Source organism: Notothenia coriiceps, unplaced genomic scaffold (assembly GCF_000735185.1).
Source record: "Notothenia coriiceps isolate Sejong01 unplaced genomic scaffold, NC01 NC01_scaffold00038535, whole genome shotgun sequence".
Taxonomy (NCBI): domain Eukaryota; kingdom Metazoa; phylum Chordata; class Actinopteri; order Perciformes; family Nototheniidae; genus Notothenia; species Notothenia coriiceps.
In genome coordinates, this window is record NW_011371236.1 from 1 (window position 1) to 25,259 (window position 25,259).

The 25,259-nt window shown below is 38.4% G+C and overlaps 6 protein-coding genes across 8 annotated transcripts; 3 read left to right on the plus strand and 3 right to left on the minus strand.

Annotated features, from left to right (window-relative positions):
* Window positions 1–126: 126 nt before the first annotated feature.
* Window positions 127–2,744, minus strand: LOC104968273 (uncharacterized). The gene is made up of 8 exons (XM_010797854.1): window positions 2,677–2,744; window positions 1,933–2,000; window positions 1,739–1,824; window positions 1,494–1,567; window positions 1,013–1,101; window positions 861–935; window positions 643–736; window positions 127–484 (listed from the first exon to the last, which is right to left on the minus strand). The coding sequence occupies exons 2-8, from the start codon at window positions 1,963–1,965 to the stop codon at window positions 321–323; spliced, it is 615 nt and encodes a 204-aa protein (XP_010796156.1). The 5' UTR covers window positions 1,966–2,000; window positions 2,677–2,744; the 3' UTR covers window positions 127–320.
* Window positions 2,745–3,543: 799 nt separating this feature from the next.
* lrrc51 (leucine rich repeat containing 51) lies at window positions 3,544–7,873 on the plus strand. 3 transcript variants are annotated; one of them, XM_010797857.1, is made up of 5 exons: window positions 3,544–3,596; window positions 3,929–4,003; window positions 4,735–4,940; window positions 5,031–5,179; window positions 6,667–7,873. In XM_010797857.1, the coding sequence occupies exons 2-5, from the start codon at window positions 3,952–3,954 to the stop codon at window positions 6,800–6,802; spliced, it is 543 nt and encodes a 180-aa protein (XP_010796159.1). In that variant the 5' UTR covers window positions 3,544–3,596; window positions 3,929–3,951; the 3' UTR covers window positions 6,803–7,873. The 3 variants fall into 3 exon arrangements, with proteins under 3 accessions (XP_010796159.1, XP_010796158.1, XP_010796160.1); XM_010797856.1 differs by lacking the exon at window positions 3,544–3,596 and adding an exon at window positions 3,605–3,692; XM_010797858.1 differs by lacking the exons at window positions 3,544–3,596; window positions 3,929–4,003 and adding an exon at window positions 3,605–3,692.
* lamtor1 (late endosomal/lysosomal adaptor, MAPK and MTOR activator 1) lies at window positions 7,003–12,164 on the minus strand. Its single transcript, XM_010797855.1, has 5 exons — window positions 11,930–12,164; window positions 10,541–10,683; window positions 10,348–10,425; window positions 9,225–9,348; window positions 7,003–8,888 (listed from the first exon to the last, which is right to left on the minus strand). The coding sequence occupies exons 1-5, from the start codon at window positions 11,969–11,971 to the stop codon at window positions 8,796–8,798; spliced, it is 480 nt and encodes a 159-aa protein (XP_010796157.1). The 5' UTR covers window positions 11,972–12,164; the 3' UTR covers window positions 7,003–8,795.
* A 1,260-nt stretch (window positions 12,165–13,424) lies between these two features.
* On the plus strand, window positions 13,425–17,070 carry LOC104968278 (secreted frizzled-related protein 2-like). The gene is made up of 3 exons (XM_010797859.1): window positions 13,425–15,040; window positions 15,883–15,963; window positions 16,162–17,070. Exons 1-3 carry the CDS (start codon window positions 14,296–14,298, stop codon window positions 16,578–16,580), a joined length of 1,245 nt encoding a protein of 414 aa, XP_010796161.1. The 5' UTR covers window positions 13,425–14,295; the 3' UTR covers window positions 16,581–17,070.
* A 2,610-nt stretch (window positions 17,071–19,680) lies between these two features.
* tomt (transmembrane O-methyltransferase) lies at window positions 19,681–21,234 on the plus strand. The gene is made up of 4 exons (XM_010797865.1): window positions 19,681–19,942; window positions 20,022–20,218; window positions 20,758–20,880; window positions 21,037–21,234. The coding sequence occupies exons 1-4, from the start codon at window positions 19,681–19,683 to the stop codon at window positions 21,232–21,234; spliced, it is 780 nt and encodes a 259-aa protein (XP_010796167.1).
* Window positions 21,235–21,819: 585 nt separating this feature from the next.
* anapc15 (anaphase promoting complex subunit 15) lies at window positions 21,820–25,076 on the minus strand. Its single transcript, XM_010797860.1, has 5 exons — window positions 24,974–25,076; window positions 24,531–24,652; window positions 23,442–23,501; window positions 23,174–23,314; window positions 21,820–22,677 (listed from the first exon to the last, which is right to left on the minus strand). The coding sequence occupies exons 2-5, from the start codon at window positions 24,648–24,650 to the stop codon at window positions 22,630–22,632; spliced, it is 369 nt and encodes a 122-aa protein (XP_010796162.1). The 5' UTR covers window positions 24,651–24,652; window positions 24,974–25,076; the 3' UTR covers window positions 21,820–22,629.
* Window positions 25,077–25,259: the final 183 nt, after the last annotated feature.

Here is a 25,259-nt window from a genome sequence, read left to right on the forward strand (position 1 = left end):
GTATATTAGACTGCTTCATGTTATGTTTCAGTCATATCCAACCCTTCAGAGTCAGCCATATTCTGATTGTGTGAAATAAAAAAACAAGGTATAGTAGATAAACCTGCTTCCATGTTCATCCCAAACTTTTTATAACAAAAAATAGATACACAGCTGTCTGGAGCTGACAGCCTTTCAATGGACAAAAGTATATAAAATTGAATATCGTTAGGAAAAAGGCTTTGATAGACAAGTACCCAAATTAAAGGTTTGGATTAACGTTGCCCTTAAAGTTACGTATTCGGATTCAGACTGTGTCATATCAATTCAAATTCACACTGTTACCTGGTTAAAGGAGAAGCCACAGTTTGCATGTCCATAAATGAGACTTTCTGTCTGCGGTGGAACACAGGGGAGTCGTCATCAGACAAAGAGGACATAGTCGACACATTGGAAGAAGAGGCGGTTGCTGATCGCTCAAATGTTTCACGGTAAACAGACATATCTGAAATTCATGGAGAAATATATTTTGACTTATTTTACAGCTTGCATTTTGAATACAATCTAGACAAATGGTGTTATAAAGCAGAATTGCACATGTGACACTAATGTCTGTAAGTGTGGCATATTATAAAGAAATGGAGGATTGAATGTGTGACTTACGTCTTCTTTCTAAATAGGCATCAAGTCTTTTGTTCAGATAAACGCAGCCGTCACTCTCCATTACATAGGAACCAGTTAGGTTTGCTATCTCTAGCTACAGATAAGAGAATAGGCACAGAATAAAATAGTAGCACAACACATGATAAATGAAATGTGATGCATCCAAGTGGTGAACGCATGCACTTCGTAGCAAATCAGAAAAAAAGCTTTCTGCTTACCTCTGAATTAGATTCCATCATGTTCAGAGTGCAGCGGTCATTCATTATATCGTGGTACACAAGCAACAAAAGCACCTGGTGGCATCACAAAGAATAAGTGAGATTATGGTCCTCTGTTTATGTTTGTATTTGTAATTATGTTTGTTTCATACCTTTGCAATTTCTACTGTGAGATGTATCCCATCTTTTATGTTGTCCCAAGATAATGAAGTGCCTTTGGCTGCATTAAATCTGCAATCCCCTAATAGCAAAATCGATAGAATAGATAGATGGAAAAAGAAAAAAGCAATATGTCACATATGTGAAGGTGCCAAAGTGTAAACTTCAGACCACGCCCAACAATGTCACAGGGAGTGGTCTGGAGTAGCACATTTGAAATGTTTAACCAGAAGACGTTAGATTAATCAATGCCTTACTCTGAGCTACTTCACACAATTCAAGAAATTCTTAATGATTTTTGCTGTGTCAAGCACTGTCAGATGACAATTCAAGAGTCTTCTGCAAGCAATCAGTACAGTGACAGGTCTAGAACACGGTAAGCCTTCTTAGCACAAAACTGGAAGCAAGCTAGACTTAAAATCACATTAAAGCAAAATCTGAAAATATATATTTTTTTAAGGTATAGAAACTCACTTTCCAAAAAGTCTGCAATGAGCTGGAATCGATCCTCCATAGTATTACTGACACAGGAGTTGGGTTCCTTTTTCCTGAGAGGACAGAAGGAAATAGGAATAAAGTGGAGGTTTAGAGAAATTATCATCTCTATACTTCAAAAAGAACCCACTTACAAGAAAAGCATTTTGAAAATGTAGTTCAATCACTTATTTACACAGAACAAACATGTCATCACATGATGCTCCCTGATAGCTACTACTTACAGCATATAAACAACTTTCAGTAAGACTGTCCCATCTTGTAAATCGTCGACAGTCATTTCTCGCTCAGACAGTTTTAAGTTGTTTACCTGCAAACACATGACATTAGTTTGACAAGTTGGGTAAACAAACGATTTAATAATGGTAGCTACAATCAACATATTGGCACTATATGACCAAGTTTACTTTCAACTTACCCAGCTCAAAAGAGCCTTTACACCCAAATTCATCTCGGCTGACCCTTTTTCCCCAAAGGGATTTCAACCTGAAAACGTGGAAACAAACAAGCCTTATCAGATAACGAATTAGCAAATATAAGCATTGACTTTGATTATTGACGTTCACAAGTTTTCATCCAAAACTATGTTAGTTAACGATAGGCAAGGCAAGTTTATTTATATAGCACCTTTCAACACAAGGTGCTTTACAAAAATGAAAGACATTCAGACAAAGGCATTTAAAAACAGTCATTAAAAAGAAACATTAAAAGAAAAAATACATGAATAAAAAGTTACAGTGCCGTTTAAGATATGAATTAGGGATGCACGATATTGGAAAAAATGACATTGGGATTTTTTTCCCGTGACTGTTGAAACTCAGGTCAGAGTCCACGACCACACCTAGATTTCTGGCTTTATCTGTTGTTTTGAATATTGCAGACTGAAGCTCAGCGCTAACTTTTATACGTTCTGCCTTATCTTCAAAAACAATTACCTCAGTTTTGTCTTTGTTTAATTGGAGAAAGTTCTGACATATCCAGTCATTGAAATAAGTAGTTAAAGTTAACGATACACCTTGCGAAACTTCTGGCTTGCATGTTAGCAAAGTTATTGCAACTTCTAACATATAGTCGTTACTCTAACGCTAACTGTAACCTATCGAATGAGTTTATATTTAAAGACCAACGATGATAAAGATGTGGCTTACAAACAGTGACTTACCTTGAAAGTAGTTGTCCTTTTTTTATGTTTCGTATTATTCTTTCTCTGAAAAGGGACGCAGCCACCAGACTACCTGCCTAAAAATAAACAGTGTCCCGTGCAAAAACCACACTATTCAAAAAGGGTAGTTTAAATTCAAATCAGCCAATCAGGTTTCAAATATTGAAGCGTCTGAAAATAAGCGAATCTGATTGGTTGAAATGCATGACGTCTTTAAAGTTGCGCTTGTTTTTCACTCCGCAGCCTTTCGGTCTAAAGTAGGCGGAGACAACTGACGTTTAAAAACCAAATGCACCCAGACCACCCAGACAGTATTAAGTTATTGGGTAATATCAAGCCCCCAGGAAGTGCGCCGGACATCCATGGGAAATATTCACAGTGGACATTAAAATGTTGCTTGGTTCAATTTTCTTCCGTGTCCGAATCATTACGTTACACGAGGGCCAAACAAAACATTGCTCCCGCTTTGCAGCAGCAGGGCGCAGGCACTGCATGTTTTTGTTTAATGTTTCCATTTATGTTAATTGAATTGTAGTTTTTAAATTACTGTCTGGTCATTAATGTGTTTACCTTACTACCCGACTCCGGATAAGTGGTTGACGATGGATGGATATTACAAGACTTGATAACTGCATACGAAATGATTATTTTTGCAAATGTATTGTAAGGTGTTTCGAGCAAGCGAGTAACTATACATGCACAGTTAATAATTGATAGGCAGCATGTGTGCTCCTTAGCGGCTTATAACTCCGTAATTATCAAATGTTATACAGTGTGTAGCCTATAGGATTAGAGGTCTTTGGATATTACTTTGGGCAATTGCAATTTAAAGGTTATCTTGATCGATAATAAACCCTAACTACAAATCCCATGTACCTGTTGGTTGCCGTGGAAACGCCGTGTTGTATCTCCACAGGCAGGTAAAGTGTAAACACGGGTTGCTCATTATTACCCTCAGTTAAATAGCGTGTTGCTGAGTTTGTTGGTAATTTTGAATAGGCCAACATTAAATCAAGGTAGGTTCATAACCGGATGTAAAAGGGAACAGAAGGTATTCAATTGTGTTTATATACAAAATATAAGAACTGCAACGTAACAGTTTGTGGCCGCTCCGTAAATTACTGGGTTATGACAGCAAAGCTATGTGTTTGAATATTCGTGATATACGATGTTAAAAATATGAGGCTTTTTGTTTTTCAAATGAATTGCGTATGATCTTCTTATTTACGATGAAGTCACTGTCCTTCAACAGGTGACTGAAATAGAGGCGTGATTATGTATGGAGCTCCAGTGGATTTATCTTTCAAAAATATCTGCAGTTTGGAAGGTATACACTTATACACAGGTTTATAATGTTACTGTGTAGCCTAAGCGTCTTTGAGTTTCATGAAAAGCGCTATAAAAGTCCCATGTATTATTATTATTATTGTGTTTATTTTTATTATCTTTGCTTTTTAATGACTGTTTTTAAATGCCATTTTCTTAATGTCTTTCATTTTGTGTAAAGCACTGTGAATTGCCTTGTGTTGAAAGGTGCTATATAAATAAACTTGCCTTGTAGCCAATACTATTGTGTGATTCCTACCTAAACTATATAATGACGACCTCTGCTAATTTTACCTTTGCTTAAATGGCTGAACATTACAGTGGATTACCATTAAGTTATCTAAACATCAGGGGAACAAAATCAGCATATCTCCAAAAATATGAATGGTCTAATGTACTTTGCTAGAAAAAAATGAAAATGCCTATAAGATAGCTACTTCATGCGGAAGACAGTAATACATAAAAAGGCACATGTTAAATTAAGCAGGGTTAACAACCCACACCTAAAGACACAATATATGTTTATATATTCTATATATTGTTTTATATAGTTATCTATACATATATCTATGTATATAGTTTAAAAACGTAACATATTTTAAGTTCAATGGACATTGACATAGACACAATACACATACAGCTGATGCCTTGGAAACAATGTTCACCATATAAAAAAATTGTAACAGAAACTATTCAATTCAAAGTATATTTTTCCCTTTTCTTGTGTCTCAGACGCATGGACTGAAGAACCCAGCAGGGGTCTGCGGCCTTTAAAGAGAAATTCAGAGATGAAGTACCCAAGCTGCTCTCTACGTCTCAATAATAACAACATCCTCGATCTCCATGACCTCCAAAAGACGGTTAACTACTTCCTGGCCGAGCCTTCACAGCTCGCCTGGCTGGACCTCTCCTTCAACAGCATCTCACACATAGATAAAGTAATCTTCCTCTTTCCTTGGATTAGCATGTCTTCTTTCTCCCACAGTACATCTGCAATATGCATGTACATGTTTGTGCTTGTGTTCCAGGTTTTGTGCGAGCTGCGTGAGCTGCGTGTGTTGTATCTTCACGGCAACAGCATTTTCATTCTCTCAGAGGTGGACCGGCTGGGAGCACTACCACATCTACACAGCATCACTCTGCATGGAAATCTCATAGAAACCAACAAGGCTTACAGGTGGAGATTTTCCTTTAAATGTACCCCAAACACATTTTGCTTAGCTGTATGATGATACTTTTAATGATCAGTCATTGTTGTGTGGTTATTTATTTAAAAAACTGAGTGTGAATGAATGTGCAAAGACATATTTTTCCAAATCTTGCACTGAACTTTAATTTTGAACATATTTCTTGTACTATTTTTATAATATCTTTTTCATTTTCCTTTTATTTTTACTGTCATAGTCTATATTTATATTTTTGATTAAGCAGTACTTTCCTGTCATTGTATTTTATTTGTATACAATTGATTTTTATCGGATGCACCAAAACACCAAGGCAAATTCCTTGTAAGTGAAAACCCACCTGGCAATAAACCTTATTCTGATTCTGATTTAACAATATACAACGGTGACACTTTACTAAGATAGTCTATAGTTAACACTCTATAAGTCATCAGTTGACATTCAACAATACTGTTTCAACAGACAAGTAACATGCATTTAACTAACTGCCAGTAGAATATAAGGTACATCTCAAGTGTTGATCTATAGATTTTACAAAAAGTGTCTGTTGACTGTTAACTTTTGCAACAGGTTATTAACCGATATTCAACCTTACTATCTGTAGATTGTGTCAACATCTTCGAAATTGACAATCAACTACTCAAAATCAATCTGTCAGTTGAAAGTCAACAGGGTCGACTATCTGTTGATAATGTGTTGAGAGTCAAGATGTCAACTAAAGATTACATTAAGCATTAGTTGATGATCAACAGATAAGCAACTTTAGAGTTTAGTTGACTATTACATTAAGCATTAGTTGATGATCAACAGATAAGCAACTTTAGAGTTTAGTTGACTATCTGTTGATTTCTCAACTAATCTAGAGTTGACTATCAGTATACTTTTAGTAGGCATTCTCCACTAAGCGTTTGTAGGAATGTGTTAGGACTATCCAATTAAAGTGAAAAACAATTGAGAACAGTAGAAATTCTATAACCTATCAACAGAACACATATATTCATCCACAAATTATATGCAACAGACATTGGAATAAAGCGAAATGTTTTGCACAACTGATCACGAACACTGGATAACTGAAGACTGATGACTTATAGAGTGTTAACTATGGACTATCAAAATAAAGTGTTACCTATACAACTGCTGGTGGTTTGCTGAGTGAGACTCAAATACTTGGCAAGCCTGTTGGTGCTCAGCATTGTAACAGGTGCTTAAATGCACATCAAGCTCATGTTACAGTCCATATTCCAGTCTGCATAGCATCACCACAAGTGCACACAGAAAGAGAGAGGGGCTGCTGGTCAAAGGTCTATTCTAATGAACCGGGTTCTCATAAATCCTGAACGTTTTTGAATCATTTGTATTTAAATGTGTAACACCAGAAAGGGGAAATAAGGTTGGATTTCAACATTCAATTGTTGCAAGCAAAATGTATTAAAACGATTTAGTGCGTGTGCATCAATACTTGTTTTTGTCCCTTTAGGAATCGTGGGATTTCTGCTCTGCCTCAGTTGAAGACGATGGACTTCAGTGCTGTGACCCGACAGGAGCGAGTCATGGCAGAGATTTGGCATCAGAGCAACAGCCGCATCAGAAGCAACAAGTTGTTGAAATCATAGTTTCACCCAAATGTCCTGTGCCCCGAATCCATTGCTATAATCATTTCTAAAACATTGTTTGTTGGTTTGAATATTTATGGTTAAATCAGCACTTTTTTCAATGCTTTTGTCCAATTTCTTTGATGGAATTAACAGTTTGGGCATTAACATACTGCTGATGTGCAGCCACTTCACGGATATAAGCAATAAGACAAGAGTGCTTATGTTGAACATCTTTAATGAGATAATTAAACCAAAAAACAAACAAAAACAACAAATTCTTAAAACTTTTTGGTGCTAGCCTAAGATATATCAAACATATGTCAGGTAGTAGAACACATTTGAGTAACAAAGAAAACAGAAACAAATGCCAAGAACCCATTGCAAAAAGCTCAAATCAGTTGCGTGGTTGAAGTAATCACAGCCTTGCAGATCATCCCTTTAGAGACTGCTCCCTGCACACGCATACAGTCATGTGCTCTCCTCCAAAGAGCAAGTAAACATTTTAAAACACAAATAAATAATCACAAAAGGTCTCGGATCATTTTATCTGTTTTGGTACATAGGTTGTTAGCGCTCCCCCAAACTGCTACAATGGTTAGTTTCTGATTAATATGAGTAATTCAATCATATTATAGTCTGCAGCGAAAAGCTTTGCTTAAAAGCTAACAATTGCAGGCCTTAAAAGGGTTCTTCAGTTTCATAAAAACATTTGTTATCACTACTCAAATTTTAGCCAATCCTGACCAATGAACTCTCTACAAAAAGAGGAACTTCGTACAACTCACGTTTTTATGATCAATCAGAAAATTCTGTACAAAGGCGGCATGAATACATGATTAATGTCCGTGCACCCTACACCTGCCCACCCTCTGATCGCTGTAGGCCTCGTCTGCTATTAAATATGTGAAGTTCTGGGATTCGATTTAAAGAGTTTGCCAGATACATTTTCTCAGTGCTATTAAAAAAAAGCAGAGGACACATTACTGTCTGTAAACTCAAAACCAGAGACATTATGCCCACCCAGCATCCCCCTGCTTATGTTCGCATCCTCACCCTCCAGAGTACACCAACCATAAACAGGTCAATTTAGCCTCAAATGGAACAACAGATTACCCACTGGAGAACAAATAACCAACTACTTACTGATTACGTTTGGGTGGCAGGGAGACATGGTTGGTGAAGTGTGACACCAGATAACTGGGTTGTGTGATGCCTAAAGTCTCTGCAGCACACATCAGGACTGTCGAAGTAAACCGTCTAAATTATAGTGACATCTTGCTGACATATTTTCTTTACTTGACTATTTCTGAATGTTTTCCCAACTGACAACAGAGCTAAAGGCATATGTAGTGCTAACTTTATGCCATATTGCAAGTTTTTATCCTGGTGAATGGCTAAAATACCATTGTACTTGCACCTACAGTACTGTGGTCATTTTAATTCTTCCATGACACAGATATTTCTTATTTCTCCATGTTCCAGTGGAGATTGTATACACGCCAATAGCTGATGCATTGTGCCAGAAATCCTTCAACTCTATCCCAGCTAAATACACTGTGGGACACTTCCATGCCTTTATAACAGTCTGTTTGCCTGAGTGTACAGGCGAAGGGAACAAACTAAATTAAAACTGTGAGTAAAATTAGGGAGATCAACAAGTAGGATAAATTATGATTTTCCAGCTGGTTCTGACTGAGTCTGTGATCCACGCATTGCGTACAGAGGAGTAATTGTTGTAAATAATAGAGCACACCCCAATGGCCCTTCTATAGTAGACCATCTTCCCTTGCCCATGCTGATTTGTCACTGACCCATCATTATGTACACTAAATTAAGATGGCCATAGGGTGCAATCCTACATTGTTTCTGTCTTTATAGCAGTTAGAGGCATAGCTAAGAAGCAGAAAGGACTGAGATGCTTTAATTAATGGTGGGCTTGTGGGTGTTGATGCAGAAGTGACATAAAAGAGAGCGTGATGGGAGAAACAGTATGCAGGCCATGGTAGCAGAATCAGGGAATGGCAAACTGGACCACCAGTTCTTCTTTAGCATCCACTTTGATTTGTGAAATTGCACTGTAAGCATACGCTGCTATCTTGGATATCTGCAAAGAAAAAGAGAGACAGCGTTTATGTGGAGTTTGAAAAAAGATACAATTCACAGTTTCCATGTGTAAAAAAAAGACTAGCCTACTGTGTATGACCAACAGAATGTCTTGGACACAAACCGTTATAACAGAAAAGTATTAGATATCCTTCAAATCTATTTTCAGCCGCACACAAGTCCCACCCCCACACACTGAAATGCCTAACAGCTACATGTTGCAGGCCAAATGTCCCTCTGATGTTAAATCTAGCCAACAAGGAAGCACACGACAAGAAGCAATGTGGGGGGTAGAAAGACATGCCAACATTTCTCCCGTGTGCTAGTGTTTGATTACCTGTTGAACATCTGAGTATGGCACCAGGTCACTTGCAAGCACTTGGTGGGGCTGGCTGGTGAGGGAAGGGAGAGCGAGAGCTTTCCTCTGGGGCAGACTGTTACTCAACACAGCCAGCTTAGTACTGAAACAAAACAAAAGCTGTATTATCAAAGCTGTATGAAAGAGGTTTGGTTAAAAAACAGTTTGTCACCTTGAAGCTTAAAGCGGATTGTTGTGTCCTCAGAATCTCCAGTTTAATCTGCACCTGTACTTTAGACTAAACACAGCTGCTGTGTTTGGCAGAATTCTAGCCACTAGACATCATTGTACCTGAGGTTTAAGGTAAAGTTTGAGGGCATATGCCTACGCTTTTTCATTCGTTTGTTTTTATGTAATCACTTCCTCCATTTCATTCTCAAGTCCTTGGGTGGGTGTTGGAATTTTAAAACATTGTTTTCAGTTTCATTCTCATCCCCTTCCTCTATGACAGCACACACCATTACATGTCTTTGGATATAAAGCTGGCTCATGTCTCAGTAGTTTTCAAGGCTGATCTCTCTTTCCCATTAGATAGACATTTGTGAGATCTAGTATAACCAGACAACACAACCCAGTAATGCTCTAAACAGTGTCCATTCAGGATGTACAGCACAAGGTTGGCTCAAAATCGTACAAACTAAGAAGGTTATCATTAAATGGCTCTCATAACAAAAATACAAGCTCTTTTAAGTGTTTATTAGCTGCCTACAGGTATGATTCCTCAAGTAAATGATAACCGTCCTTTGGTGCACACTTGTCTGAATGCAGACAATGATTATTGTTATCAATAACTATTATCTTTCTTAACAAGAAGGTAAAAGCAAAAACAGAAGATGCCCTCATTGCAATAAATACAATTGGATTGCGGCACAGAAAACAGGAAGACAGCAACCCGCTGGACAGTATTCCTAACGAGAGGAAGAGCAGGACACAGTAGGACTGAAAGAGAGACCTAATGGCGGGCACGTTTCAGTAACTTCCCCTCTTTCAGGGCTCTCTTCTTTTCTGCAATTTCCTCCACAGTTGGGCGGCTGATCACACCCATCCCATACAAGCAAAACTGCAGAAACCAACGAATACTGCCTACTGCTCAGTCACATACCTGTATTGCCTAGCTTTGTCCATGTATTCATGCTGCTCCATCATGACAGAGTCAGCTGCTGAGACATCAATGATGTTCCTGACAGAGAGGAACAAATGGCAGTTTCATTAAAAGGAGTGTATGAATAACTGCTTTATTATTAGGAAACATGCTGAATCTGGCTCGTCTGTGTGTGCACGAAGGACTGTCTTACTGTGCCGTCTTAGTGAGGATGGATGTAAGGAGGGCCTGCTCATCTGTCCTCGCGGAGGGGACACTGGTAGTGATCCAATCGGTCCCATTTGGCGGTTTACTGACAGGGTCCGGGTGGGGGATCAGCGGCTTACGTTCATTACGCTAGAAAGGATGATCAGAAAAAGAATAAGTACAAACGTTTTCGGCTCATGACATTTTAATGAACTGTGTAGCAATTCAAATGTACAGAAATAAGTGCCACATAAGATTCATTACCTAACTTTAGTTTTATGCAGCATGACATTAAACATGATCAATGATTGATAAGGAATAATAAAGTACAGTTTGACCCATCACAATTATTTCCCTCATTAGATACTTTATAATTAAAGATCACTCTCAAAATGTAACAATTAGATGTGGTGTCAAAGGCTTGATTTATCAACAGCACTAGCAATGCATTTGTCAACAACACAACACTTATGTTGTTACATTAAGTAAAGCTTGAGAAAGATGTAGGCCCTTTGTACATAGCATATTGAAATAGGCAACCCTTTCACTATTAGGTTTAGGCTGTACACAATATTCATACAAAAATTGTTATACAAGGGTTTTAGTATTTTGTAACCACAATAAATGTGTTTAAACCAAGACAAACCATTTCTCAGAAACGTTTTTCCTGAATTTTAGTCGTTTCCCTTTCCTTTTTTTTTTTTTTTACATACATACATATTCCCCTAAATTGCAGTAAAACTCGTAAATTAACTTTACAAATCATAAAAGTTATTCTATTGTACTATTAATGCAGTTATTAAGATAACAATAATAACTGCATGAAGGCAGCACGGACTAGTTTCCGTAAACTAAAAATAGCTAGGGTCATATGACACAACTCACATCAAGTACATGGTATCCAGAACATAAACCATTAATGGTAGTAGTCTGGAGGAATTAGACATATATTCATCTGCTGGCAAATATGGTGTTAACAGATTGGTTTAAAAAAAATAAAAAAAATGAATTTAAGGAAGTAACACTGATTTAACTAGCTAAACATAATGTCCTGATAATAGTAAAAATGACAGTTAATAGGTTGCCATATGTCTGCTTTTCTTCTGCGTTTGCCTTCAGATCTGTCAATTATCTTTTAATCTATTATGGTTTCTCATCTATGTGCCAACTTCACAGCCTGGGTAAGGCCTTTACCGAAGGCTTTAACTAGCATGCTAAATGTGTCATATCACTATAACTATTAAATGAATGGCCGGTTGATAACCTTCTCACACATTACTCAAATGCATTTCCCGTAAAATACATTCTCGATAAAAAACTATTGAATCACATAAGTTGTTTCTTTATACAACGTAACATGTATCGGGATAGACGTAGCCGGCTAGCAGCTAACTACCTGCTCCTGGGTATCGTTCTCGCTGCTGTAACAGCACCCCATGTCAGCGTCCGAGGGGCGAAACTACACAAGCCCGGCTTCTCCGTCAGAAACGAGCCGTGTTTATCTTCTCCAACATAAAACTGTTCTCCTGCGTAGTTTTACTTTAGCTTCATGTAAAGGTAGGAAGCTACTGTCAACAGCAGCTCCTCGGAAGAGCTATCACATGACAGCGGCTCTGGTGCAACAACACAACGACGACTTCCGGTATAAAAGAAGCAGCTGCGGACTCCGTCACGTGAAGGAGGATTTATTTTTCAAAAGGAGAGTTACGTTGAAGCCAAACGTAACGTTAGGACGGAGCATTAGGAAAACCATATTAAAAAAAAAAAAGAAAAGAAAGTAAAACGATCAAATCTTACATTTAATAATACTTTAAAGTCCCAGAATGCATGCCAGTGGTTTTGGCAATTTAGGAGAGAGAAGCCCTTTAACCCTCTATGGCATGACTTTTTATTTTGGGAGGAAAACAATGTTCACCATGTGTTTTAGGAGCTTAGGGGTCCCTGATATTATATCAATCTGTGCATGTAATGGCTGCTATGTGTAATCTGCTGTGCATGCAGATCACGCATTAGAAGTATATTGGATAAATTAACCTGCTAAATATTTTTGATATTGCTCCACTCTATCTATTTGCTTTTTAACCTCCATATTTTTATGATCTTAAAATNATGCCAAACCCATATAATTCCCTCATTTTATTGGACACCAGCATGTCAGGTGACATTGTGTATATTTAAAAAAATTAATATATTTAGAGGGCCAGTGTGAGGTCGAAAAAATTGGTTTGTTGCCTGAGGGCAACAGTATGCCAGAGGGTTAAATTAAGACTTGTAGTTTGTTACTGAACTCTATGTGTATAATAATTACAGTCTATAGCCTATTACCACACTACAACAAACCAAAGGCTACAGTTCTGAGGTTGTACTTGATTTGATCATTTCCATTCTATTATACTCTAAACTTATTATTTACAACATTCATTTCATAGCTTTTAATACTTTGCATGTTCTGATTATTAAAACTCAATACATTACATTGCATTAAGCTGCCACCTGTATCCAAAGTAACTTACAAATACACACTCACAAATGTTCCTATTTATGATAATCAAAGACTGTGTAGCATATTTTCCTGCGAATACTTTAAATATATATTTTTTTATTATAGAAATAGCCTACTGGTTGACCTCTGTGCATGTAATGGCTGCTATGTGTAATCTGCTGTGCATGCAGATCACGCATTGGAAGTATATTGGATAAATTAACCTGCTAAATATTTTTGATATTGCTCCACTCTATCTATTTGCTATTTAACCTCCATATTTTTATGATCTTAAAATGACTCTGCAAAGTCGCCAGCTTCAGTTGTGATTTACGGTATGCGCTACCCTGTGGTTGAGTAAAGCGCCAACTGGCACCAATTCATGTTTTTTATTTTGTAGCTATAATAGACGGTAGCACATTTAGTCAATTGAAAAACATTGCAAATATGTAATCAAGTGTGAGCTGTCTATACTACTACTACAACTATACTACTACTACTATGACTACTACTACTACTACTACTAAACAGAATCAAAAAGACAGCAGAAGGAGAAAGGAACAGGACGAGGCATGTTGGTGCCATGTGTCAGTCTCCCTGGAAAAAGATGAAAGGGTCTCTCCTACCCTCTGGCAGAGTATGATGACAGGGTACCAAATGTAGTTCTTCTCCCAATACATTTGTATTTCCACTAACCAATTTTACAATACTGACAGTAATGTTTTGCAAATCTTTTCATACACCAAACCAGCGTTCTGTTTGTTAACTAAAAATGCATTTAATGTAAGTCTTTGTATTCATCCTTAAAGCAATTATAGCTGTTTAGTTTATTTTAAACTTTATACAGAAATCATGATGATTCAAATAGATACTATTCCTGATTACAATTTTGGACTTGTAAAATGGCTTAAAATAGGCGTAATCTGTAATTTACTCTGTAAAAACAAATATGTTAGACCCGATTAAAAAAAAAAGTTAAATACAAAAAATATACAGGACACTGTGTAACCTTATTGGTCTTCATTTTCCTGCCACTAAGAAATATATAAATAAAAGACAAGTACGCTATAGCAATCTCTCAATCTAAATGGCATTGTTCAGCAGTGTAATCCTTATCAAAACATTATTTAATGTCCACAATTTTTACAAACAACATGAAAAGCGATTATCTCATTTGAAAATAAATATTATGATGTGTACAAATGTGCTTTGGAAAACTTTGAGTCAAAGTGCCTGACGATGATAGGCTAATTTTCTTTGTTACGTTTGGAGTTTATAACATGCGTGCCAAACTAAAGAAACAAACCGTTTGCAGCCTGAAACTATTAAATGTGGAGACAGGCAGCAGTCTGATGGGGTGGGATGATAACTGGGAGGCGCCTGCCCTTTCATTAACCCCCCGTTTCCTCCACACCTCATTGTTTACACCTTCAAATCCAGACAAAAGAGCAGCAGCTCTGCAGACTTCACTCTATTCTCCAGTGGAACAAAAAACAACAATGTTAGTTTCTGTGCTCTGCTTTGTTCTGTTTGGAGGAGTCACCCATGCCTCTGACACCGCGGCTCCTGCCCAGCTCGGGCCGCCGTCGCTGGGGCTCAGTTCCTCGGTCCGCTCGGTGTGTAAACCCATCCCGAGCACCCTGTCTCTGTGCCACGGGATCGGCTACAGGCAAATGCGGATCCCCAACTTGCTCGGCCATGACACCCTGAGAGAGGCCCAGCAGCAGTCGGCGGCCTGGCTGCCCCTCATCTCCAAGCTGTGCCACCGGGACACCAAGAAGTTCCTGTGCTCACTGTTCGCTCCGGTGTGCCTGCCGGAGCTCGGCGGGCCGGTCAGCCCGTGCCGGAGCCTGTGCGAGGCCGTACGGGACGGCTGCGTGCCCGTTATGAGCGCGTTCGGATTCCCGTGGCCGCAGATGTTTAACTGCACCCGGTTTCCGCACGGAACCGAGTTGTGTATACCGGCAACCGGAGAGCACGAAGGGCGGACGGCGGATGAGGTCAGGCACGAGGAGGCGCTTAAAGGTCAGTGGACGGATCTGTAGACCTACCCTTTAAAAACGGTTGTTTCAGAGGTGAAATAAGCATCTTTTACTCGATTTACGTGTAAGCCACAGTTTAAAGTAGGCTGATCAGCCTACTTTAAAGTCAACTTTGTAGGTAAAACTGTTTAGTGTCAAAATATGTATAGGCTATAGTATTTTTAACTAGGCCATCAAAAGTAAAAGTAGGCTAGCCTACTTATTTTGCAGTGGGCCATAATAATACATAGCTACCACAACAATATTATTGTATCCATGAATGTGTTCATCACTTTTTTGTTGCAGCATGGTAAAGGTGGAGCTCATTTAAATTGATTTATAGATTAATTGGTTGGTTCATAAAAGGTCAGATATTGATAAAAGTGTCCAGCACTGCATATTTTCAAAATCCAATATGTCATCACTTATTAGCTAATAGTAAAATGAATTGACAATAGTAAAGACATTTTTGAGCTGATTTGGAAAGTGTCTCTATTATATAGATTGTCCAATTTAGGGTCCTTGGCAAAAATGTTTGTTCGTGTCATGTTGTTTCTTTTTTCTTTTAAGAGACACTATTTGGCCTTTAATCAATATTTAAATTTAATATTTGACCTACCTACCTACCTCATAAAAAAGTTAATATGTTGCTAACTGTGTTGAATCTTTGATACTTTGAGTGCTGTAACAACTGAAATGTCCCTTCCGGAGATCAATGAATTCTTATTTTATCCAATGTTATCTTTAAGTTGTATTGCATGCCTTGATCCTGGAGTTTCTGCTCTTTAACATCCCCACCACAGACGCTCACAGTCATTGAATACTCTCTCTTTTCCTCCCCCACAGGGAGTGTTATCTGTGATGCCTGCAGTCTGGCTGCTGAAGGAGAATCTGACATCCAGGAAAACTTCTGCCAAAGTCCATATGGTGATAAAAAAACTACTTATTTTAATGAACTGATTAGAACACGGTCTACCAATCTGCATTATTGCTTTGTTTAGAAAGCAAATTAAACTAGACTTACATCACAAAGCAGGCCGCATCACATCTAATCATTGAGATGGAGAGATTGTTTTACAATGTGTCTGAAGTGGCACCTGTTGAATAGCATTGTCTCTGTTTCAGCTTTTAAGATGCGTCTGGGCAGTGTGACGATGGTGGGAGGAGACCGTCAGCTGGTGCCTACGGCCCGCAGCCGCATCCTGAGGTGGGCAGGGGGAGGTGCAGAGAGGGCAGAAGGGATTGGAGGCGCAATGGCCCACAGCGCTTTGTGGCTGCAAGAAGGAGGCACCTGTACTTGTCCTGGTTTAGACTCTGCAGTGACAAATGAAGACGGAGGGTTAGAGGAGGGACAGATGGATAAGACAAAAGCAAAAGAAGGAGAAAAGAAGATGAAAGGGGTCCAGAGTGGATGGTACCTGGCCCTGGCTCAGGCTGAGGAGGGAAGACTAGTGCTGACTCGACTGGTGAGGTGGACCAGAGGGGACAAAGATCTGAAGAAGTTCATCAGAGCAATGCTCAAACAGTCCTGTTCGGAGATGTAGACAGCGTGTTTTCAACCATTGCAGTCCTTCCTATGACCATAGCTTTGTGGTGCAGTGTGTTACTGTGTGTTGTTCACTGCAACACTTTTATATAATGAACAGCTGACAAATAGTTAACGCATAACACTGACTAAATCCCTTGTTTGCAGATCGTTAGATGTAAATTAACCAATTATTCACTAGTTATCTTAATCTGTTTGCTAGTGTCTTTGTTGATGAATTGTTTCTGATTAAGGGATTAAGGTGCTAAATGCCACACACTCGATAACAACTGAGTGTTCATTCATTAGTACATATATTTTGTATTACTTTACTCCACAAGTGAAATAGAGTATAGTTTTAACAAACTGACAAGCAAGAGTTTTTTTTACAGTGAACAATTATTAGACAGATAGCTAGTTTTTATACTTTTTGTAGTGACCTCATTATTGTGGAAATATTAAGCACATAGCGATAGTTAGGCAATGTTGCAAATGTTACTATACTGCCAAAAAGTGTAAAGGTTGATTTAATTCCAAATTGGGCCATATTTGTGTATTTTCTTTTGTATTTTGTGTATATTTGTATATATAAGAGATCACGAAGGGTTACCTTTTAATCAAGGTCAAAGGGTTTGGTAATGATTGCAGGGGTTTAGGCTGATCTCATCGCATATTTCCTTTTGATGCTTATTAAAGGTGGGGTAGGTAATTCACTTCAGAAACACTTTTTGTTATATTCCATGGAATGCTCTTAACATCCCGATAGCAATGAATATATTAAATGCTTTGACAATAAATACATAAAAAAAATTCATCTGTGGAAGCCGTGGCGCTGTAAAAAGCACGACCAATCATTTTAGCCGGCCCGGTTAAAATAACTGGATGGCCTACCTGCCTGTCAGCCTTCCATCTCGTGCACAAACTTATCTCGTGCCCTCATTGGTCATGTGCGCATTCGTGTGTGTTGGAGGAGGGGCTCTGTGAGGAAGTCTGAAGGAAGGGGCAGATTTTTTTCAGCTGCGTACTTTCAAATTCTAGCGCACTCGAGCTGGTTTCTCCTTTCTTACCTACCCTACCTTTAAGGGTGGAGCAGTCAGTGTAATTGTTGTAATTCCTGTAATGATAACAATGTTTTCTTGTACTACCTATAACAACGTTGTTACTATCCACGTTAATTATACACCACACAAATAATAGACATGCAAGTTTTTGTTGGTATTTTATCTTTTTTTTCCACAGTAGCCAGGTCTCAGTATTTAATTGAGTTAAATCACATGTTAGGAAGGTTTAATCTCAAGGGACATCAAAAAAGAAGCAGTGAAGAAAAAAAGCAAGTTGGTTGTGAACAATAAATCATATAGAACTTATCCTGTCTCTATTTTTGCATTCATTTTTTCCTGATCTGGTCTGCTCTGTCAACAAATGTTTTTTTGTATAAAAACTTATTAAAAATGTATTGATATTTTAAGAATTCATCTTTTTGCTGTATTTGTGTTCTGCTTGACCTTTTTATCACGACTCAGTGAAGAAAGAAATTTGATTCCACACAGTCCCACACCTGTTGCTGTTTACTTGGTATATCAAGTGTCGCACATTGTCTCTTTGTCTCACCGTCTCTGCTCCGATCTAAAGTATTGTCCATTTCCCAAATATCTGGACAAGATGCTATCTGTTTGTCTGATCAAAAATGACAAATACACTAGTTTACCAGCTACATGGTCAGTTATGTCCCTGTTAAAAGTCTATTAATTGGAAATAATTACAGGATATGTGGTGTCATACACGTGACACGTGAATTATTTAAACCCCCAGGTCTCTTACCTTCTCTAACACACACACACACAAACACAAACAAACCTCTCTGTCTTCAGTCACTGAAGGGCCACTTTCATCTTTATCATCTGCACTGTTACTCTGCTTAAGGCTAATTTCTCAGAAAATAGGTGAGTTTGTCTTCTTTTTTTTCATTGAGCAGTAAGTGAGACAGTATTTGGATTTAAATACTTGCTAAAGAGTCTGTTCTACGTGGTGCAGAAAGCCTGCGGAGTCTACGATTACCTGCGGTAGTAGAAACATCAAGACAGGCACAGCGCTTAATCTCACATCTACCACAGGACTCAGCATGAAGTTTGTTCCTGTGTAGATAATCTTGCATACATTAAAAACTCCAAAAGTTTGTCTCAAAATGTGGTCATCTATTTGAAATGTTTGTCACTCAAGAAAAACATTTATTTACTTTAATTCACAAATTAGTTTTCAGTATCTTGATGGTCTTACAATACCAGTTTTCAGTATTCTCACATGTACCCCTTTTGATGATATCCCCTTTTTCTTCACATTAACAAGAGATTTGTTTGTTATTTGTATATGATCTTTCAGTAGTTTTGTCGTAACAAATTAATGGTTGGATAATTGAACACATGGGAGATTAGAGAAGAACCACATTAGCTTTAGAGTCCTGATATCACAGAAAGTAGGCCTAATTGTCCATATTCATAAAGATCTGCACGCAGGCATCAGCATCGTGCCTCCATAAATGTTGATAACCTGAAAAGACAAATGACCTCACTTCCATTGACACTATAACTACAGACAGTTTTACAAACCTTCAATACAGACTGGTAATACCTGTTTGTGCGTCAGATTATCATAAAAGCGTTGATGACTATCAGGATGTATTGGCTGTATCATGCTGCAGTTATGGGAGGTTATACTATTGTTTGGCAATAAATACTGGTGATAAATACATAAGTTCCTACTCTACTTGACTATTAATATCAGAGGGCAAAATGGCAAGGTGATAATAATCATAATTGTTGTAGTTATACTAAAAAATGAGGGTGATTTGTTGATTGATAACGTTTTTTTTTCCCGTGTTGCCTTACTTCCTCACAGCAGAAGCAGGGCAGCAGAATTAGATAAATCCATGGAAGTAAAACAAAGAGTAGGGTTATAGAAGGAGAAAAGTCCTGCTGCCAAACTTGTAAAAGCACATGAATACATTTCACCCACCCATAGTATAAATTCATATTATAAGTTAAAATAACAACTTTCTACCTAATGTTCTGATCACAACTGAGTGTCTTGTGAATGTACCTGTGTGTTTTTCTTTGTACAGGATGGTGTCCCCTGCTATTGCTCTGGCCTTCATCCCCCTCCTGCTGACAGTGCTTATCAGGTGCCGTTTCTACTTTGTGCTGTTCTATCGGGCGGTCCTGGTCAGGATCTGGAGGGACTGTGTTACCGGCCTGAGTCGAGAGGAGCGTGCCTACCAGTACGTTCTCACTCACGCCACCCCCGGAGACCCCGACAGCATCCTGGACGCCTTCGATGTCTGGTGCAGCAAGGTGGAGTTCATCAGCACCATTGGGCCTAAAAAGGGTGAGGAGATCATTCACAATAAACAACAATGTATCTGGTCACAAGCATGATTTTTACATGATGTGTTTTTGGTGTGTAGGGAAGGTCCTGGACCGGATGCTGATGGAGCAGAGCCCTCTGACGGTGCTGGAGCTGGGCTCCCACTGCGGGTACACCACAGTGCGCATCGCCCGCTCTCTTCCCTTGGGTGCCAGGCTCTACAGCGTGGAGATGGACCAGAGAAATGCTGCTATCGCCGAGAAAATCATCCGCCTGGCAGGGTTTGATGATGACACGGTGAGAGAGCAGGAACATTTAAACACTTTATGGTGTCCATTGCTCTCCATGGCCATAGGTATTCTCCTTCACTTGTTTAAAGCACATACACCGGTTTACAGTCCACTTATTTATATATTATTTCAATAAGCAGTATTTTATTCCACAGTACAGTATTTCATTTCGCATTCTGTTTTATCTTATTCTATTTTACATAGTTAACATACTGTATATCGGTCATTTCTTGAACCATTTGGCTACTTTAATTTATTATTTATTTTATGTCTTAAGTATATAGTATGTTGCACTGTTGGCCTGGCCTGAGACTAAATACTTGAATTGCAGACATTTACGCTGTGGCTAATGTGCATATGACAATAAAGCCTTTGACACCTGAATCTTTGAACCGTCTGCCTTTTGATAAAAGCCCCAAATGACCTATCCACAGGCCATCACCATAATTTGATTAAAGTTATATCTGGGACATTTATATTTCTTATTTTTTAAGTATTATATTATGTATTATACCTTTTGAGTTATTCACGATGTATGTTTTCCAGGTGGAGCTCATCGTGAATCCATCCGATGAAGTGATCCCTCGGCTGCGGTCTGAATATGGTTTGGAAAGGCTGGATTTCGTCTTCATGGACCACTGGAAGAAATGCTACCTCCCTGATCTGCAGGTAACTAGAACAAATAATAAGGGTATTTAAATATGAGTTAAGCTGAATGTTTACTTACAATTGAAAGCTACTTAAATAGTTTATAATAGCTATAATCCTTTCCATTGTTACCTGGTCAACTGCCTTGATAACTGCCTCTGTGTGTGTGTGTTACAGATGTTGGAGGGTACTGGTCTGCTGGGAAAAGGGTCTATGATCGTGGCCGACAACGTGCTGTTCCCTGGGGCGCCAAAGTTCCTCAGATACATTCGGAAGAGCGGCCTGTACGAGTGGAAGGTCCACCGGGCCACACTAGAGTACAGCCGAGGCATCAGGGACGGCATGGCTGAGCTGGTGTTCCAGGGAATCAAGTAGACCATGCAGACTGGGACATCATCACACACTACAAGTCAGATATACTACAATAGAGTGGCTGGCAAAGGATGAATTCATTACGGTAAAAACATTTGTTAAACTAAATTGTAATGGTAAAGACAGTTGTTAAATCTCAGAAAGAGTTAAATTCACCATAACATTGTGGCATGTCAGTGTGTTATATTATGAAGTTGCATTGTATCTGTTAACTAACTTCCTGCCAGCACCCCCATCGGCTAAAAAGGAGAATGATTAGTGAAAGAAACTGTCATTGGTACAACCCCATTGCATCTTGTCTTTATACAGAAATAAAAACCATTATACCTGCTTAGGATCTTTGTCTCAAAATATTGTGTTAACATAACCCCCACAAAAAACAAAGTCAACCATTACATGTTCAAATGATTTCAAATATGAATTGTTGATGAAATAAAGTCAATTTGTAGAGAGCGGCACATCTTAAATTCACCTACCCCTTTATCAGTAGTGGAATCAAGTCAAACCACACTCGATAGAACCAGGTTACATTTTTGGTGTTTAAAACAACAAAAATAATTCAAGTGTAGACAACAGAAAAAACATGGATTCATCAAAATGAGTTAATTTAATACAAAATATTAAGGCTTCTGTTCATTTCAATACAAATAAAAAAGTCTTAGTAAGTCACCTGTGAACATAAAAATGAGAATATTTGGATGGACATTTTATACTGACATTCTTCCAAAGTAATGCCAGCCCTTACCCTTGACATAGTGAAGAAATATGAAGATGAATTGCAATATTGCATTGTATGAAAATAATACTATTTAACAAGCTTTTCGTAGGATGCCAATCAAGAATATGATACCAGAAACAAAACATTAGCAGCATTCTCAACACTATAAAACAGCATCATATAATATGGTGGTAAAGTATCTGTGAGTCTTCTTCATAGGTAACAAATTATGTAGCTGACTAAACTGTTGATTGTGCTCAGTCAGCTGTTTGGAGAAGTAACACATGACTGAAGATACCACAAGGTCAAAGTTTTAATGAGAGATCACTTGGCTTAATTATACTGCTGCCATAGCATGGGTGTGTGTGTCCGACTGATCACAAACCAGCAGGACCTTGTGTGTGTGTCCTTGTGTGTGTGTGTGTGTGTGTGTGTGAGCACAGGGTGGCAACACTCACATCTAGTTCAACAGCGTTCAGAGCCTTCAAAGGCAATTGGCAGCTTCCAAAGTACTTTTTGCTGGATTCACCCAACATCCTTTGACTCAACTATATGTTTGTCCTGTTTGCACAAAGAAATAAAAAGACATCTGTGACACAGACTGTGCAGCTGCTGTGTTTTCGGGTGGGGAGTAAAAATCCAGTGCCAGACATCGCTGGAGACTAAAATGTTCCTTTGCCTTAAATCATCCATTGTCCTTGGTCTTGATCCGGTCCCTCCATGTCCACCTGATTGAAATAAAAACAGTCAGATTAAAGACAAGTATTTCTCGGTTCAAGGAGAGGAAAAGTAGCAGAACAACTCAAATAACACTTATTGCAATTGCCCTGTACACAAGTCTTGTTTCAGTTTGAAAAGCATCTTATAACCTTAGGACCTAATGATGGGAGTTTTTTTTACCATAAAATATATATATATGTAAAGTACAAAGTATGTAACGCTTTAAAAAAGTGGTATGACCTCAATGGGAACCCCTGTGAATGTTCTACGCATCATACTTGCATTGGTTTCAAACAGGACCTGCACCTTTATGTGTGAACGCAACTTCAGAACATACAATGCTATGGTTTTCCTATTTTTTCTTTAACAATACAATTAAGAGGGGTTATAAGGGAGATTGAATATTCCATCCTGAGACCAAATGTTACGCACAGTCATTTACTGTACTGCTTTCTTGACTGCCAAGTAAGGACAAGACTTTCTGAAAATCATAAATCAAAGCACCTCATTGATCTCTCCGTCATCAGGTGACTCATTGTAATCATTCATCTCATCCATGTCCTGCATGTCCTCTTCATCTTCAGAGTCTTCCTCGCTGTCCTCTTCATCCTCGTCATCCTCCTCTTCCTCGTCTTCATATCCTGCCTGCGACACAGTAAAGCAAGGAGAACATCTTAACACTGTTTTCATACAGTGGCTTGGTGAAAGTCCAGAGCAGCATTTTAATAAAAAAATGCCCCTGCTGATAATATGTTGAATAGCAATACATTACCTCAAAAACAGGTTTCCCAATGGGCATGAGGTTGTTGTCTTTCTCAGCAATGCTCTGCAGCTGAGAGAGACAAAGACCACAATACAATATTACAGTTTAAGTCACTTTAATTACAGTTTTTTTCTCCTCTTTCAGTCTAATAAAAAACATGTCCACTAAATGTCTTGATTTTGAATGTGTGTGATAAACTGAAGGATGAAGGACATGAATAATATGTATAAATGTAAGTCATACAATGAATAATTTAGGCAAGATTTCTCCTTCAAAATACGTGTGTTGCATTGGACGTCCATGTATTCTAGTGCAATTTCAGAAGTGTTTCTTTATAGGTTTGTTAGAGCCACAATGAAGTCAGGGATATTATTTCGAGTCATAATTTGATAAATGATTTAATGATGGAAAATGATTTATATTGCCATGGTGAATATGTTTTGATGAAGTGATTGTTTATTTTATATCGTAAATATGATCTGTTTCCGTGTACCTTCCGGTGTGTATTTAAGTGAGGTAATTGAGGACAGCCGGCGTGCTCGGAGACCTGATGAGATGGGGAGCGGAACAGTTTTTCGACCGCAAATTGCAGACAGAAATTAGTGTTGCAAATTGGACTGCAAACAAAGTATAGTTTAGTTTATATAGGAAAGCATACCGCCGAAATATTGTTTAAAGATTTGTTATTTTGAGACTATTTAAGTCAATACTTTTTTGTTAATAAATTACATATTTTTGACTGAAAACCTTCGGCTGCCTATTGTTTTGGATTGCGTGTCGTCAACCCCGCTCTATAGTGGCAAGAGGAAACCCTTGATGCCATTACAAGGTTGATAAAAGAGTTTAGAATTAGCACAATCTTAAAACATGTAGAGCAGTGAAATGCAACATACCCATTAATGCAATTGTAATATTAAATCAAAGTTAACACATATAATAGGAAAACACTTACAGGTCCTACATAAGTAAATTATGCTAGGTTGTAAATGCAGGGCTTTTATTTAAAGTATTTTCAGTTGTTGTTGTTGTTGTTGTTGTTAGCACTTTTTCTAAATGATCTGAACACTTCTTCCACCCCAGTTGAGCAGAGGTGTTTACCCAGGTCTGGTGCTGCTGCTCCTGCTGGTGCAGCTCGGTCTCGTCCACACAGGGCCGGTCGAGGTTGAACCAAAGGGTCTCGGTTATCCGGGGGAAGAGAGAGGGGAACAGCGTGGACATGTCTGTCACACAGGGAAAATAATAAACACTGTGTCAATCAGCAAGAGTTTAGCATGGGTTTTGGGATAATAGTTGGCGAATTTACACAAAAACAAAGAGTTAAATCATGTTTCTAAAATAATTAAGTCATGATGAAGTATACATAGGATGTGGATGGACATGGTACGTTAACGTAACAAAAACCTAACGTACGATTTAAAGTCTTTATGTCTCATGACGTGCAAAATAAAACATGTCCCCGCTAATATTCTAGGTGAAAAATAACGCAGTATTATGAGGTTTTTACCCGTAATTCAGAGCGAAATTATACAAAGTGTAAGTACCTGCCAATCCGTCGCCCAAGCTTTCAAAAATTTAAAAACACATTAAACCGGAAACGACTGGTGTTCAACTGTCAATGTTTCCGATGTCTTCTAATCCAGTGTCCCTTCGCAATGGTTCCACTTTGGTGTCGGTTGCGGTGGCAGCTGTAACATTAGAGAGTTGAAGCAAAAACATAGATTTACGTTTGTTATTGTGTTAATAGGGGTGTTTGTGAGCAGTTTATATACCAATACAATTATTCCCTGATGTATTTTAATAGATAATAGGGAATGAAGGAATGTAGGA

Coding starts and splice junctions, on each gene's coding strand:
- LOC104968273 (XM_010797854.1), bottom strand. CDS start 1,965: ATGAATTTGGGTGTAAAGGCTCTTTTGAGCTGG. Junction 1,568..1,738: donor CTGAAAGTTGTTTATATGCT/GTAAGTAGTAGC, acceptor CTGTCCTCTCAG/GAAAAAGGAACCCAACTCCT. Junction 936..1,012: donor TCACAGTAGAAATTGCAAAG/GTATGAAACAAA, acceptor TGATGCCACCAG/GTGCTTTTGTTGCTTGTGTA.
- lrrc51 (XM_010797857.1), top strand. CDS start 3,952: ATGTATGGAGCTCCAGTGGATTTATCTTTCAAAAATATCTGCAGTTTG. Junction 4,004..4,734: donor AAATATCTGCAGTTTGGAAG/GTATACACTTAT, acceptor CTTGTGTCTCAG/ACGCATGGACTGAAGAACCC. Junction 5,180..6,666: donor GAAACCAACAAGGCTTACAG/GTGGAGATTTTC, acceptor TTGTCCCTTTAG/GAATCGTGGGATTTCTGCTC.
- lamtor1 (XM_010797855.1), bottom strand. CDS start 11,971: ATGGGGTGCTGTTACAGCAGCGAGAACGATACCCAGGAGCAG. Junction 10,684..11,929: donor AGAACGATACCCAGGAGCAG/GTAGTTAGCTGC, acceptor CATCCTTTCTAG/CGTAATGAACGTAAGCCGCT. Junction 8,889..9,224: donor CATACTCAGATGTTCAACAG/GTAATCAAACAC, acceptor TTTTCTTTGCAG/ATATCCAAGATAGCAGCGTA.
- LOC104968278 (XM_010797859.1), top strand. CDS start 14,296: ATGCGTGCCAAACTAAAGAAACAAACCGTTTGCAGCCTGAAACTATTA. Junction 15,041..15,882: donor GCACGAGGAGGCGCTTAAAG/GTCAGTGGACGG, acceptor CCTCCCCCACAG/GGAGTGTTATCTGTGATGCC. Junction 15,964..16,161: donor CTTCTGCCAAAGTCCATATG/GTGATAAAAAAA, acceptor TCTCTGTTTCAG/CTTTTAAGATGCGTCTGGGC.
- tomt (XM_010797865.1), top strand. CDS start 19,681: ATGGTGTCCCCTGCTATTGCTCTGGCCTTCATCCCCCTCCTGCTGACA. Junction 19,943..20,021: donor CACCATTGGGCCTAAAAAGG/GTGAGGAGATCA, acceptor TTTGGTGTGTAG/GGAAGGTCCTGGACCGGATG. Junction 20,219..20,757: donor CAGGGTTTGATGATGACACG/GTGAGAGAGCAG, acceptor TATGTTTTCCAG/GTGGAGCTCATCGTGAATCC.
- anapc15 (XM_010797860.1), bottom strand. CDS start 24,650: ATGTCCACGCTGTTCCCCTCTCTCTTCCCCCGGATAACCGAGACCCTT. Junction 23,502..24,530: donor AGCAGCAGCACCAGACCTGG/GTAAACACCTCT, acceptor TGTCTCTCTCAG/CTGCAGAGCATTGCTGAGAA. Junction 23,315..23,441: donor TTGGGAAACCTGTTTTTGAG/GTAATGTATTGC, acceptor ACTGTGTCGCAG/GCAGGATATGAAGACGAGGA.